The sequence below is a fragment of the Aedes albopictus genome, chromosome 2 (assembly GCF_035046485.1).
Source record: "Aedes albopictus strain Foshan chromosome 2, AalbF5, whole genome shotgun sequence".
Taxonomy (NCBI): domain Eukaryota; kingdom Metazoa; phylum Arthropoda; class Insecta; order Diptera; family Culicidae; genus Aedes; species Aedes albopictus.
In genome coordinates this window covers 381,222,899-381,237,408 of record NC_085137.1, presented here as the reverse complement: position 1 = coordinate 381,237,408, position 14,510 = coordinate 381,222,899, and the positions used below count along the sequence as shown (strand labels likewise).

The 14,510-nt window shown below is 43.1% G+C and overlaps 2 protein-coding genes across 2 annotated transcripts; both read left to right on the top strand.

The window, feature by feature from the left end:
• Window positions 1-1,851: 1,851 nt before the first annotated feature.
• On the top strand, window positions 1,852-5,574 carry LOC134286799 (uncharacterized). The gene has a single exon (XM_062848473.1). It carries the CDS (start codon window positions 1,852-1,854, stop codon window positions 5,572-5,574), a length of 3,723 nt encoding a protein of 1,240 aa, XP_062704457.1.
• Window positions 5,575-5,586: 12 nt separating this feature from the next.
• On the top strand, window positions 5,587-7,230 carry LOC134286798 (uncharacterized). The gene has a single exon (XM_062848472.1). The coding sequence runs from the start codon at window positions 5,587-5,589 to the stop codon at window positions 7,228-7,230; it is 1,644 nt and encodes a 547-aa protein (XP_062704456.1).
• The last annotated feature ends 7,280 nt before the right edge of the window (window positions 7,231-14,510 follow it).

The window sequence follows — 14,510 nt, the reverse complement described above, 5'->3', positions numbered from 1 at the left end:
CTTTGGTCCCATATCAACTGTGCAAAATTTCAGATCGATCGGAAAAACTATATTTTAGCGCCCGCCATTCTTAGTTTTTCATACGATTTACTATGGGGAAACTTTACTCCTGCAAAGAAAAATCGCTAGGTGTCACCCGTAGATCCCTAAAAATAAGTCGATAAATGATTTCTTTAGAAAACTTCACTAGGAATCAGACCTCTGAAGACATAAAATCGATGCAACGTTCCTGAAAAAAGATATTAGGCCTCACCCGATCGATAAAATAACGAGATTCTATTATTTATTGTTATTCCTTACATGTTAACCGTTACGTGGCCGGCAAACTTTTTGCTTTTTTCTACACCGTGTATTTTAAATGAGTGCTGGGTACCCGGGTACCCTGCCGGCCACATAAGGGTTAAACAACGTTTGCATGCCATTCGGTTTTCAGTCAATAACTTTTTTCACATGCCTCAGATCGCTTTGCGGTCTTCGGAGGGTTGGTTCCTCGTAAAATTTCCAACAGAAATCATTCATCGATTTATTTTTAGGGGTTGAGGGGCAACCTGTGGCGATTTTTCTTTGAAAAAGTGATTTTCCCCATACTATATCGTATGAAAACTGAAAAAAGCTGGCGCTAAAATATAGTTTCTCCAATCGATCTGAAATTTTGCACAGTTGATATGGGACCAAAAAGAAACTCAAAAAGTGTATAGGAGTAAAGTGTCTTTTTGTGTCCCACGCTAATGGAGAAGCAGCAGTTTTTTAATAACTCGTTAAAAATAAAAGCATAAACGTCAACGGTTGTAATAAAAGTAATCTTATTTTTCTAAGCATTTATCAATATGGGAATAATACATTTGAACGATACAAATCCTAGTTGAAAACCCAACAAACATTATTGCTGTATGATAGATAAATAAGCTGTTCTTAAGCTTGATTTTAAAAATATTGGCTGAATAAGTTGTTAAATGTGCCATTAGACTGTTTGTCGTTATGCCAAATATTTGCCATTCTCGTTGTGTTGGTCATTTGTTGGGATTGTTTGGCCAAATGTCTAATGGGACTGTTCCGTATACGGAAGAATTAGATCCTTATGTAATGTTACGCTAGATTTTTGCTGTTTCCCATTGCCCGCATATCCCGCCATGTTAATGCTTCGTGTGTGTAGACTCGCTACCGCGCGCCCCATTCATGCCCGCGTATGAATGAGGCTGTGTAGAGGAAGAAAGTTGAATGAAAAAGTACAGTTCTCGATAGACAGTCGACAAGCATAGACGTGTTGAAGAAAGCAAATGTTACGCGTTAAGGTGAATATATGACGAAGCCACACGTAGAATTTTCAAGAGCACAAATCTGAAGAACCGAATGTCGGTTAGCGCTGAAAAGTTGATCGATTGGTCACCACCAGCGGGTAACCAATCGATCAACTTTTCAGCGCAAACCGACATTCGGTTCTTTAGATTTGTGCTTATGAAAATTTTAGGTGTGGCTTCGTCATATATTCACCTTAATTAGTTTTAATAAATAGTAGTTAAGTGCAAACAAAGTGTTCCTATTTCCCAGTAACCCAGTCCTAGTTCCGAAGAAGTGTCCTTCCGAAAGGCCGTAACGTGTATCGGCCACAAGACGAAGCGTCCAGCGAGGGATCCTTACCCTCTAGCTTCGAGTCCTCCTCCGAAAAGTGTTACAGTCCACTTTGCTCGTTCCCCCGGACGGAACATTGGTCCTTCGAGCCGGATACGTGGTCCGGTAGTGAAAAGTGTGTTACCCTCCCCGGACTGAGTTAGTGGTGAAATCCCAAAGACAGACTCTAAGTAGTGAAAAGTGAATCCGGTGCGATACCGGAAGTGTGAAAGTGCTCGAAAGATGTCGCTACTGCACAGCCCGAAAGCCACTCGCTCGGGAAAAGTGCATGGTGGCACAGACAAAGAAGAAAACGAAGAGGAAAACAACCAACAGCGCTCGGCCGGAGCGATGGATGCTCTGAGCCGGAAGATTAGTGTCCTGAGTCGCCAGCGCAAGAAGGCAGCTGATAAGATCAAGCGGATCGGAGGAATTGTGATAGACGACGACGCCGACGTATCCGTGCCGAAATTGAAAGTGTACATGAAGAATGTCGACGCAGCCTACAGTGAGTTCAATGGTTTCCACAATCAACTCGCTGAGATCATCCCGGATGAAGAGATGGAGGAGCACGACCAAGTGTACATCGAGTTCGAGAAGGACTACCACGAAGTGTCATCGTACATCGAAGAGATGCAGATGGACGCGGCGAAGAACGAAGCTCCTGAAATCAAGCCCCAAGTCATCGTCCAGCAGCAACCGCTGAAGGCACCGATACCAACATTCGACGGCCGATACGAGAATTGGCCAAAATTCAAGGCGATGTTCCTCGACGTGATGGCTAAGTCCAATGATACTGACGCCATCAAGTTATATCACTTGGACAAAGCTCTCGTCGGAACAGCAGCAGGAATCCTCGACGCCAGGACGATGAACGAGAACAACTACGCTCACGCGTGGAACATTCTCACGGAACGGTTCGAAAATCCCCGTGTCATCATCAACACCCACAACCGTGGCCTTCTGTCTCTGAAGAAAATGACGAAGGAATCTCACCGTGAGCTGCGACAGTTGGTTGATGATTGCTCCAGGCACATCGAGAGCCTCCGTTACCTGAAACAGGACCTCCTCGGTGTGTCAGAACTGATCGTGGTGCATCTACTTGCATCAGCCCTCGATCCCGTTACTCGGAAGCAGTGGGAAGCAACCATCGTTCGAGGAACGCTTCCGAAGTACGAAGACGTGATGAAGTTCCTGAAGCAACAGTGTGACATCCTGGAGAATTGCGAAACGTCAGCTCAAGTCCCCACTCCTCGTGCGGAAAGATCGAACGCAAGGGCCGCAGATCCATCGAAGCCAAGTCCGAAGTCCAATCCGAAAATTCTTGCTGCTTCTACTAGCGGCGAAACATGTGACTTCTGCGGTGAGTTCCACAAAAACTTCCAGTGTGAGCAGCTGCAATCCATGACCGTACCCCAGCGGGTCGAGAAAGCACGTTCCATGGGCATGTGCTTCAATTGCCTGAGGAAGGGCCACCGGCTGAAGGATTGTCCATCCGATCGAAAGTGTTTGAAGTGTCGCCAGCGTCATCATACACAACTCCATGACGAGACCAAGTTCAAGCCCAACCAACCCGAAAGCAGGACTGCCGAAGAACCCGTTCCGTCGGATCCCGCTCCGAAGCCTGTGGTGAAGGAAGCTCAAGCCAGCAGTTCCAGTGCCCCCACACCGCAAGGCGCACACAACGTGACGTCGTCGTGTTCGCTTCAGGCAGCACCGATCAAGAAAACCGTTCTCCTCCTGACGGCAGTGGTACACGTTTTCGATGCTCAAGGTAAGCCTCACTGTTGTCGGGTTCTGCTAGACTGCGGGTCCCAAGTACACCTGATCACGAAGGAGATGGCCGAACGCATCGGCGCAAAGATTTCATCGGCGAATGTGAAGATTTCCGGTGTCAACAATCGGACAACCACCAGCATGGAGAAAGCCACCGTCAAGTTCCGGTCCCGTTATAGTGACTACCGCGCCACGGTAGAGTGCGTCGTGACCCCGGCGGTGACCGGCAGAATTCCAAGCTCCCACATCGACGTGACCGATTGGTGCATTCCTCCCGGGTTCCAATTGGCCGATCCTGAATTCAACGTCCCTCAAGAAATCGATATGCTGATCGGTAATGAGCTGTTTTTCAAGATCATCCGGTCCGGTCAGTATCGGCTGGCAGAGCACCTACCAGAGCTACGTGATACTCATCTCGGGTGGGTATTCACCGGTGAGCTGGAAGAAGCGTGTCAGCAAGGTCCATCGTATTCCCACACGATCACCGTCGAGAACGTGTATGAAGCCCTGCAACGATTCTGGACCGTCGAAGAAGTTGCCGATCAAGAACCCATCTCATCTGAAGAAGTAGAGTGTGAGAAGCATTTCCGCTACACACATGAACGCACCGACGAAGGAAGATTCGTTGTGCAACTCCCACTGAAGGAAAACGCCTCCCAGCTGAGTGACTGCAGGTCGGTCGCTTTGAAAAGATTCCACCTCCTCGAACAACGTCTCGTTCGGAATCCGTGTCTCCGAGAGCAGTACTTGCAGTTCATCAAGGAGTATGAGCAGCTCGGCCACTGCAAGCAAATTGACGAAAGCAGAGATCCTTCCAACGTCCAAAAATGCTACCTGCCACACCATGCTGTTATCCGTCCAGACAGCTCGACGACGAAGTGTCGAGTTGTATTCGATGCATCCGCCAAGCCGTCGCAGAATGCCCTCTCCCTGAACGATGTCCTCAAGGTAGGTGGTACTGTCCAATCAGATATTCTTGATATTGTCCTGCGTTTTCGAAAGCACAAATATGCTTTCACGGCTGACATAAGTAAAATGTATCGCCAAATCGTGGTTGCTGCGATGCATCAGCCACTCCAACGCATTTTCTGGAGAGATAGTCCCGAGCAGCCTCTGAAAGTATATCAGTTGACCACCGTGACCTACGGTACAGCGAGTGCTCCTTTCCTTGCAACTCGCTGCTTAGTTCAGTTGGCTGAAGATGGTCATTCCGAATACCCCCTGGGAGCATCTACCGTTAAGGAAGATTTTTACGTCGACGACGTGTTGTCTGGCGACGATACGTTGGAAGCAGCGATTGAACGACAGAAGCAGGTGAAGGAATTGCTTGCTGGTGCTGGTTTCCCCATCCATAAGTGGTGTTCTAACTCTGACCTGATGTTGGAGCACATTCCAGAAAGCGAGCGTGAAAGTCCCAAGGCGCTCGAAGAACAAGGTATCAACACGGTCATTAAGGTGCTTGGTATTTTGTGGGACCCTCGAAGCGATGATTTCCTGTTCTCTATCAAATCTCCAAATTTCGATGCTGAATCCGAATCCAACACGAAGCGAAGCATATTGTCCGAAATTGCTAAGCTCTATGACCCTCTCGGATTCTTGGCACCCGTGATTGTTCTGTCCAAGTTACTTATGCAACAGCTGTGGCGTAGCAAAGTGGGCTGGGACGAGCCTGTCGAAGTAGAAATAGCTGAACAGTGGGCACAGTTGAAGGCGTCACTCGAAGCAACAAACAGGATGCGCATCCCAAGGCGTGTTCTAATTGACGGAGCAGTGTGCTACGAGCTTCATGGGTTTGCTGATGCTTCGATGTCTGCCTATGGAGCGTGTGTCTTCATTCGAAGCGTATTGGACGAGTCGGCGCAGTTACAACTCTTGTGCAGCAAGTCGAAAGTGGCACCTTTGAAGGAGATTACGATTCCGCGACTGGAATTGTGCGCTGCACTTTTGCTGGCGCGACTGGTGAATAAGGTGCTGCAATCAATCCAAATGCCGTTTCATCGTGTGGTGCTCTGGTCGGACAGCCAAATTGTTCTGGCCTGGTTGCGCAAATCCCCTGATCAGCTTCAAGTGTTCGTGCGCAATCGTGTGGCTGCAATCCGAGAAGAAACATCGGATTTCGAGTGGATGTACGTCCGGTCGGAGTTCAATCCGGCTGATATAGTGTCGCGTGGGCAGATGCCCAACGAATAAGTGAAGAATGAGATGTGGTGGCATGGACCAGACTTATTAAGTGCAGTGAACTTTGAAAACAAGCCACTCGAAGAGATCAGTGAAGAAGACATTCCGGAGCTGCGTGCAACTCCAACAGTGCTACCTGCAATTGAAAATGAAGAACAGTTGAAAGTGTTTTCAAAGTACAGCTCGTTCAGAAAGCTACAACGAGTTATTGCGCTGCGTTTCGCCAGCAACTGCAAGAAGAAGGATTCAGCTTCACCAGTACATAAGACAATTCCTACCGTGGCTGAACTTCGACTTGCAATGGACATTATTGTGAAAGTGGTGCAACGTGAAGAGTTCTACGATGAGATTGCTCGAGTCGAATCGGGTGAACGATGTAGACAACTTGGTTCGCTGGGACCCATCCTAGTGAACGGTGTTCTGAGAGTCGGCGGACGCTTAGAGCATTCCAACCTTCCATACAATGAGAAGCATCCGATCATCTTGCCGTCCCAAAGTCCCATCGTTCGCATGCTTATTCGTGCCCTGCATGAAGAGCATCTACATCTTGGACCGACTGGCTTGGTCCACGTGATTCGAAGAGATTTCTGGTTGATCAACGCTGCAGCTACTGTCCGTGGAGTAACCAGATCTTGCGTGAAGTGTTTCAAAGTCAAGCCTGTGGACACAAACCAGTTCATGGGAAACCTGCCATCCTGCCGCGTGACACCTGCGCCGCCCTTTTCCGTTACTGGCGTGGATTACGCTGGGCCGTTCCATATCAAGCAGGGCCTGCGCAAGGTGACTACCGTGAAAGGCTATGTAGCGGTGTTCGTCTGCATGGTGACTCGAGCCGTGCATCTGGAGCTGGTGTCAGACATGACGACCAGTGCATTCATCGCTGCGCTTCAGAGGTTCGTGAGTCGGCGTGGAATTGTCCATCAGCTACATTCCGACAACGGCACTAATTTTCGTGGTGCACATCACGAACTGAATCAGCTGTACCAGGCGTTTCAACAAGAGCAAGAGTCGAACCAAATCGCATCGTTTTGCACGACCAAGGGGATTGAATGGCAGTTTATTCCGGCGGATGCCCCCGAGTTTGGTGGCATATGGGAAGCTGCAGTCAAGAGTATGAAGAGCCATCTGAAGAGAGTCGTCGGGAATTCCTCTCTGAACTTCGAGCAGTATGCGACCATCCTGACGGAAATTGAAGCGATCCTGAACTCCCGTCCGCTATTTGTGACATCAGCGCCGGACGGATCCGAAGTGATTACGCCTGCCCATTACCTTATCGGGCGTCCACTCACCGCTATACCAGAGCCGTCCTACGAAGATATTCAGGCAAACCGCTTGGATAAGTGGCAACACCTACAGATGCTGCGGGAGCATTTCTGGAAGGCTTGGTCCCGTGACTACCTGAGCAGCTTGCAGCCTAGAAAGAAAAATCAGAAGCTTGAAGCAAACGTGATTCCTGGAATGATTGTTCTAGTGCACAACCGGAATTTGCCCCCTCTACAGTGGAAACTGGGGGTCGTAACCAAAACCTTTCCTGGAGCCGATGGTTTGGTACGAGCCGTAGACGTGTACAGCGACAAGTCGACATTCCGTCGACCGATCAACAAACTGTCAATCCTGCCGATAGAAGACAACAAGGCCTACTTTGGTGCACCTAAATTTTTGAAATAGGGCACTGCATGAAATTATCTCCTTCTCTTTCACTCTTGCAGAAATTTTGTAAACAACAAGGCCAAGAAACGTCAGAATCCCATACAAAATCAAAACAATGCATTGCCCTATAGACATTTCAACGCGGCGGTGAATGTTCCGTATACGGAAGAATTAGATCCTTATGTAATGTTACGCTAGATTTTTGCTGTTTCCCATTGCCCGCATATCCCGCCATGTTAATGCTTCGCGTGTGTAGACTCGCTACCGCGCGCCCCATTCATGCCCGCGTATGAATGAGGCTGTGTAGAGGAAGAAAGTTGAATGAAAAAGTACAGTTCTCGATAGACAGTCGACAAGCATAGACGTGTTGAAGAAAGCAAATGTTACGCGTTAATTAGTTTTAATAAATAGTAGTTAAGCGCAAACAAAGTGTTCCTATTTCCCAGTAACCCAGTCCTAGTTCCGAAGAAGTGTCCTCCCGAAAGGCCGTAACGTGTATCGGCCACAAGACGAAGCGTCCAGCGAGGGATCCTTACCCTCTAGCTTCGAGTCCTCCTCCGAAAAGTGTTACAGTCCACTTTGCTCGTTCCCCCGGACGGAACAGGGACCTTTATTCAGCTACTATCATTGTTAGTTGCGTTGTTTCGAAGTGTTTTATTAACATCAAAAAATAGCTACATGAAAATTTTTATTCTATGCTTAGAGTAGAAATGTTTTTTTTTGGCAGAGATATCAAACACATCCTTTTTTTTCTGATCAAATCTTCCTTTATCATCATATTCATTCATCATCGCAATCATCATCATCATCATCATATAATATTAGTAGGAACGAACATTACAATGAGCAATCACAGCAGTTATACAGCCACCGTTATACCTATGATTTGTGTTTTGACTTTCAACTGTCTTTCTGCAAAGAGTTTTCCTCGCCCGATCAACGTGATGTGTGGTGGAGGATGCGTGAATTATGCCGGCATAGGACCGCCGTCAGCAGAAGAAAACCCCAACGGACATGCGCGCCAAATCAATACTTCTCCGACCAGACCACCCTCAACAAATTTCGGCAAAGGTCACAACCGCGTCACAGCTGGTATGTCTACTGTCTACTGCAATGTGGGTGACGAAACAAACTCCAGCCAGCCAGCCAGCCAGCTGATTGCCAGTTGGACCGGCAGCAGAAGAAGGAGCAGTTCACAGTCTGTGTCAGTCTGGGTCGTGATTAGTGAATCGCTTCAAGTGTCCATCAAGTGCGGATAGTTTTGTGGTTAATAGGCATTTCAGCCGGCAATTGCTGCGTATCATCCCATTAGTGAGTGATTTTAGCGTGAATCCTACAAGTGTTATTATTTAGATTGATTCGTGACACTAAGGAGGATTTGAATGATTTGATATAAGTGATTATCTGGATTGCGTACTAACAAGGGCAATTATGTAACATGACATTGATTTCCATCTTCACGCATGATTGCTTCTTAATGAGATACTATTGATGTGGCCAAGACTTCTTCTGGTGAAAGCAGTTGGTAGGATTGATTCAAATTCAATACATATTTAGACGGAAGATTCGTCGAATTTTCAACTGACATCATTGACCTTCAAAATTGCTTGTTTGAAATGGTCTCGTGGTTGAACATAGCTCTGCGGTGTTTGAATTCCAAGTGCATATGAAGAGAAAAATTGATTTAAAAAGTTTGAATGCTTCTCCCATATATAATCAGCACCTTTCGAAATCTATATATAAAAATGAGTTCAAAGTTTCTTTGAGGCAACAAAACTCACGAACGGGTGAACCGATCAGCATGACTCTTGCATGGTTCGATTCGTATTCATGGTGGCTGTGTTTATAAGTATTAAAAATTTGGAAAATAAACTGGGAAAGTAAGAAAATTTACAAATTACAGATTTTTCATGAGCTGGGAAAGAAATCAACACGATCTAAATGAAACCAATCTAGAGTGCGGTGCTATTTTGAGCTTAACAGTTGTCAAACCTCCACAAGACGGCAAGACAAGGTTTGCCGGGCCAGCTAGTAATAAATATAAATGTATACATATATCAGACTGAGTCAACTGAGCTGATTTTTAATAAGCCCGTTACAAAAATTTATTTCATTTTTTTTTTGTCCCACCAATCTTTAGCTGGTCGAGGGGGGAAGGTAAAAATATTAATGCATTAAATCTGAAAAATATTAAAAATTCATCAGATTTGGTAAAGAATTATCAGCAAGACCCGATATTTTGATATTTTTTTTTTAATCTGCACCCTCAAAGCGTTTAAAGTCGCGACTTCGATTTGATCCTGCGACGATAATATGCGAGATTTAGATGTCGCTGTTAGGAAACGATTTACATATCTTATAGTTAATTTTTACCCAAAATTGCCTGAAAGTAGGGTATTCAAAATAAGAACAATAAGATCTCATGATGCTCTATTACGCTAGAGCACTATAAATGCTGGATTGACTTGAGGAAGTATTTACAAGTTAAAATAGAACATTTAACACGGAAATAAAACTGAGAAGAGAAAAGTGGAGCAAGCAATGAAGGAGTGAGGAGTGATTTGTAAGAAATAAGCAGTGAAGTAGTTTGATGGGAACGATTGAGCCCCAAATAAATGAACTATGTAGATAAAAAAAGTTTGATGGGAGGATTGAAGAAAGAGCAGTAAAGAGTGAGGGGTGAGGAGTAAGTAAGAAGTAAGTAGTGAGAAGTGAGCAATGAAATTAAAGAGTAAGGAGTGACTAGTGAGCAGTAGAGAGTCAGAAATGAGAAGAAATCAATGGGGAACAAATACATGAAAAATGAAGTACGAACACTGAGAAGTGAGGAGTCGAGTGTTAATAGTTTGGAGTGATCAGTGTAGAGAGAGAAGTGAGGTGTGAGGAGTGAATTGTGAGCAGTGAACAATGAAGAGTGAGTGAGCAGCGAGTAATAAGAATAAGCAGTGAAAAGAGATGAGCGAGTAGTGAGGAGTGTGGAACAGTGCGATGTGAGCGGTGAAGAATTAGAAGTGAGTGATGTGGAGCAGCGAAATGTAAGCAGTGAAAAGAGATGCAAGAGATGAGTACTTAGGAATGAACAGTGAAAAGTGAGGGGTATGTTAAAGTGAGCAGTGGAAAGTGAGGAATGAACAGTGACGATTGAGGGATGAGAAGTGAGTGAGTAGTATGCAGCAATAAGGATTGAAAAATGAAAAGTGATGCCGTTTGAGCAAAATTCTGGATCCTTGGGATGTTACCCACGCTGTTTGCGCTATTTCAATGTTGAACCGAAGCATTTATCATTTTACTACACAAAAAATTAGCTCATTACTAGCACATCTGGTGTGATGGTTAAAACTATCACGTGACATTCACACAAAGTATGAGTTCTTTGTTAGGAAGGGATTTAAAACTGCGGGTTCCGAGACAAACTAGCTCCGTACTAAAAAATTCGTAATAAAGATGACATAAAGAATGTCTAGATTATCCTATCTACCAAACGACTAGAGGAATTTCCGAACATCAGGAAGAATTTCCAGTAGGATCTGGAAGCATCTAGAAGAAAGATGTAGGTTTTGGAAGCATCTAGAAGAAAGGATGGACAAGTTCCTTGAAGTACTTCAGAAGGAAAGAATCTCTGAAGAAACGACATAAAGAACCCTAGTGAAATCTTAGAAGAAACCCGTTGAGGAAGTCTTGGTGGAATCTCTGAAGGAGTACCAAAAGAAGTAATTTATTATTAGATATCTGAAAATATTTTCGGAAGGATTTTTGGAATATTTTCTGGAAAAAATACTAAGTTATACCTAGATGAAGCTTTAGATGAATGGGTAGAGGAATTATTGTGAAACTCTTGTATGAGTTCCTAGACAGATATCTGGAGGATTCTTTAAGGTTGGAGGACTTTATGCTGGATTTTCGAAAGGGATTGCTAGAGACAATTTGGTAAGAATGTCAGGATAAATCTGAAGATTTTCAGAGCAAATCTTGAGTATAATTCCTAGAAGAATTCGATTCAAAAATTTCTTGTGGAATCTTTGCAAAGAAACCAAGGGGATCCTTTGGAGAAATGCCTGAAATAATTTCTTGATCAATTTTTGGAGGAAACCGAAAGAATTCTGCTAGGAATCTCTGGTAAATATCCAAAAGATTTCACTAAACAATTCTGGAAAACCGAAAGAAACCCCTGGAAGAATTCCATTAACGAAATTCAAGAGGATTCCTAATAGATTTCCATGAATAATCTTTGAATGAATTGTAGAAAAAACTCCCAAAAAATGTGAGATTTCCAAAAAGATTCCCGTGAAAAATGCCTTGAAGAGTTTCGAAAGGAATTCTGGAAATTCCATGAGTAACCTTTGATAAAAATCCACAATTTTTAACTGAAATTCTTGTAGAAATCAATTGAAAAATTCCTGAAGCAATCCCTGAAAAGAAAAGTAGATCCTATGGACACTTTCGAATAAAATTCCTTGAAGAGTTTCGGTAGGAATTCCTAGAAAAAAAAAACATTGAGAAATTCTTGATAAAATCTCCAGGAAAAAAAATCTCGAAAAAATTTCTGAGGAAAATGCCAGGAGGAATCAAATGAAGATTTCCGAAAAGAATCGCAAGGAGAATTAAATTAGAAAGCCTTGAAGGAATAATCATAAAAATTGTGAAGAAATCGTGATCAAATCCTTTGAGAATCCTAGACGAAATACCTGGTTGAACTCTCCGGAATAAAATGCGTAACGGTTCCCTAGAAGAGTCCCAAAGGCATTATTGAATTATGTCTAAAAAAAGTGTTGGAAGAATTCCAAAGATTGACCTAGAAGAAAAAAATCCGAAACAAATGAGTAAATTCCGGGAGGAATCTAAATGAATATTTCTGGATCGGACATCTATAATAATTTCCGGTAGGGTTCCTGGAGGTATACCTGGAACATTTGCGAAAAAAAATGCCTAGAAAATGCTGGGAGGAACCCTTTCAATTATTTCAGGAACAATCCCTGGAAGAATCTCGGAAGAAGTGGGATAGCTACGAAAATAATCCGAAGAAGAATGTCCCGAGAAATAGCTTTGAGAATTCCGGAAGGAATGCCTGAAAGAGTTCTTGAAAGAATTCCGGGATTGATCGCAACAAAATACAAATCCTTGTAAGGATTCCCGAAGATTTCTTGAAAGAATTCTAGAAAGAGTTTAGGAAAGAATTCCGGGACAAGCCCTTGGGAGAAAATGGTTAGAAGCTATGGAAAATCTTCGAGTGTAACCCTTGCAAAATGTCGTAAAAGCACTGAAAAAAATCTGGAATCCCCTGGATACCCCTGAAAATATTCCGAGATTAATCAAAAATAGGAGAAGTTCTATGAATAATTCCGGAAGATGATTCCTGCTGGAATCTTGTAGAAATTCTGGTTCTCAAAGTTGGCCGAATTTTGGAAGTTTTCATAAACATTTTTTGAGGAATTTCAAAAGCATAGCTGTTATTATTCCGGGACTGATTTCTCCCAGAAATCCGGAAAAATCTTTACGAGAATTCCGGGTTCAATACCTAAAAAATCTACGAGACTTCCTGGAACAATCCTGAAACAAATTGGAGTGAAATTCCTGGAAGAATCCCGAATCGCTGGACGTTTTTCTAGAGAAGTTTCTGAAGAATTCCAGGAAGAATCCTTGGCAAAATGCTATTGTTTTTTGAAGAAACCTAAAAAAAAATCCTGAAAATTTGGAAGTTTTGAGAAGAACGTTTAATTTTTTTTCCTGGAGAATCTTTGAAAGATTTTTGGGTCAATAAATCTCGACAAGAAATGTAACAATAATTCTTAAAGAATTCCTGGAGGAAGAACTGAAATGGTTTCAGGTAGAATTAGAGAAAGATTTCCGGTATAAATTCCTTGGGGACCATGCACACATTACGTCACGCTTTTAGGGGGAAGGGGGGTTTTCGTAACGTGACGACTCATACAAAAAATGTTGAGGTCTCATACAAAAAGTGTGACATTGGGGAGAGGGGGGGTTGAAAATGGCAGATTCTTGCGTGACATAATTTGTGTATCACCCTCTGTTGGTGATTGCGAACACAGTGAATTTTTTTTTAACTTCATAGGAAAGGTATTTACTTTCCCTTCATAGAAATGTGTGTTTTTGTATATGTTACAACATTAATTTTTGAGATATTACACGATAAATTAGGTGCAATTAGAAGAAAAATCGTCATTTTTGCCACCTTGTCAGCCCCTTGGCAAGCGAGGGGTCTATCAACTTAACCCAACCAAAGTGTTTCCCACCCTTTTTCTATCAAATTCTAGCGAATAAGCAAGAAAAAATTGAAATCCCAGCCTTTATTTAAATAGCGGCCTGGTTTCAGCGAGAATTACCCATTAACAGTTGCATAAAATCTCCACATATCGTTCCGATCCATGCGTTCCTGCGCTTTAATAATCACACTCTCTTTGTGTTGCCGTTTCTTGCTGAGTTGGATTCTTCTGTCCTTGCCAACTTGTACCAGTCAAAGTTTAATCGGTTACCGGTCACTGGAGCTGTAAAGATTGAGATTAGAAACGTATACAAATTTGTTAATATTTATTCTATTAAATACATTTTATGAAATGTGATCTATCTCTTCTATACGAACGACGTCCATTAAGCGTGCCGTACATCCTTGTGTTTGACCAAGCTAGACGCCTAAATTTCGATCAAGCAAGCTGTGTTGTTACCGTCACAGTTTCCAAGCTCTTGACCACCTCTTTACGGTGTAAGTGTTTACAAATTCTCGTGTCTACTATCATACTAGCATATCTGCAATGACTAATTTCTAATCATCGGTATTCACTTTGGATTATTCCAGGAGATACGATCAGTGCTCGGGTGATCCCTCGGTGCGTTTCGGTTAAACACAACTACGACTAGTACATGTATCTACTTAGAACAACAAAAACAATCGAAAATGAATTGCCAGTCAGAGAAAATCAAAGAAAGAATTCGATCATAACTTTTTGTTAATTATTTGAATGTATTGCAAGTTAAAGTCCATAATATTATCAAATGCCATCAGGTGGTTAAATCTAATATGACACATATTTTTATTTTTTATTTTTTTATTTTCAGACTAAAAGCGTCGAAAACATATAGAGCAACTGAGCGAACGGACACCTTGAAAATCCCAAGTTATAAAGCCAATTTTCCTTTGTTTTCCCATTTTCCCTAAATCGCATCTCTCTTGCTTCCCAAAGAAACCCAATCATTTGAATTATTTCACAACATATCAACAACATTTCCCTCGCTAAAAGCCATTCATATGGTAGACGTCGCGTCTAACTAATATAGTAGCAAAG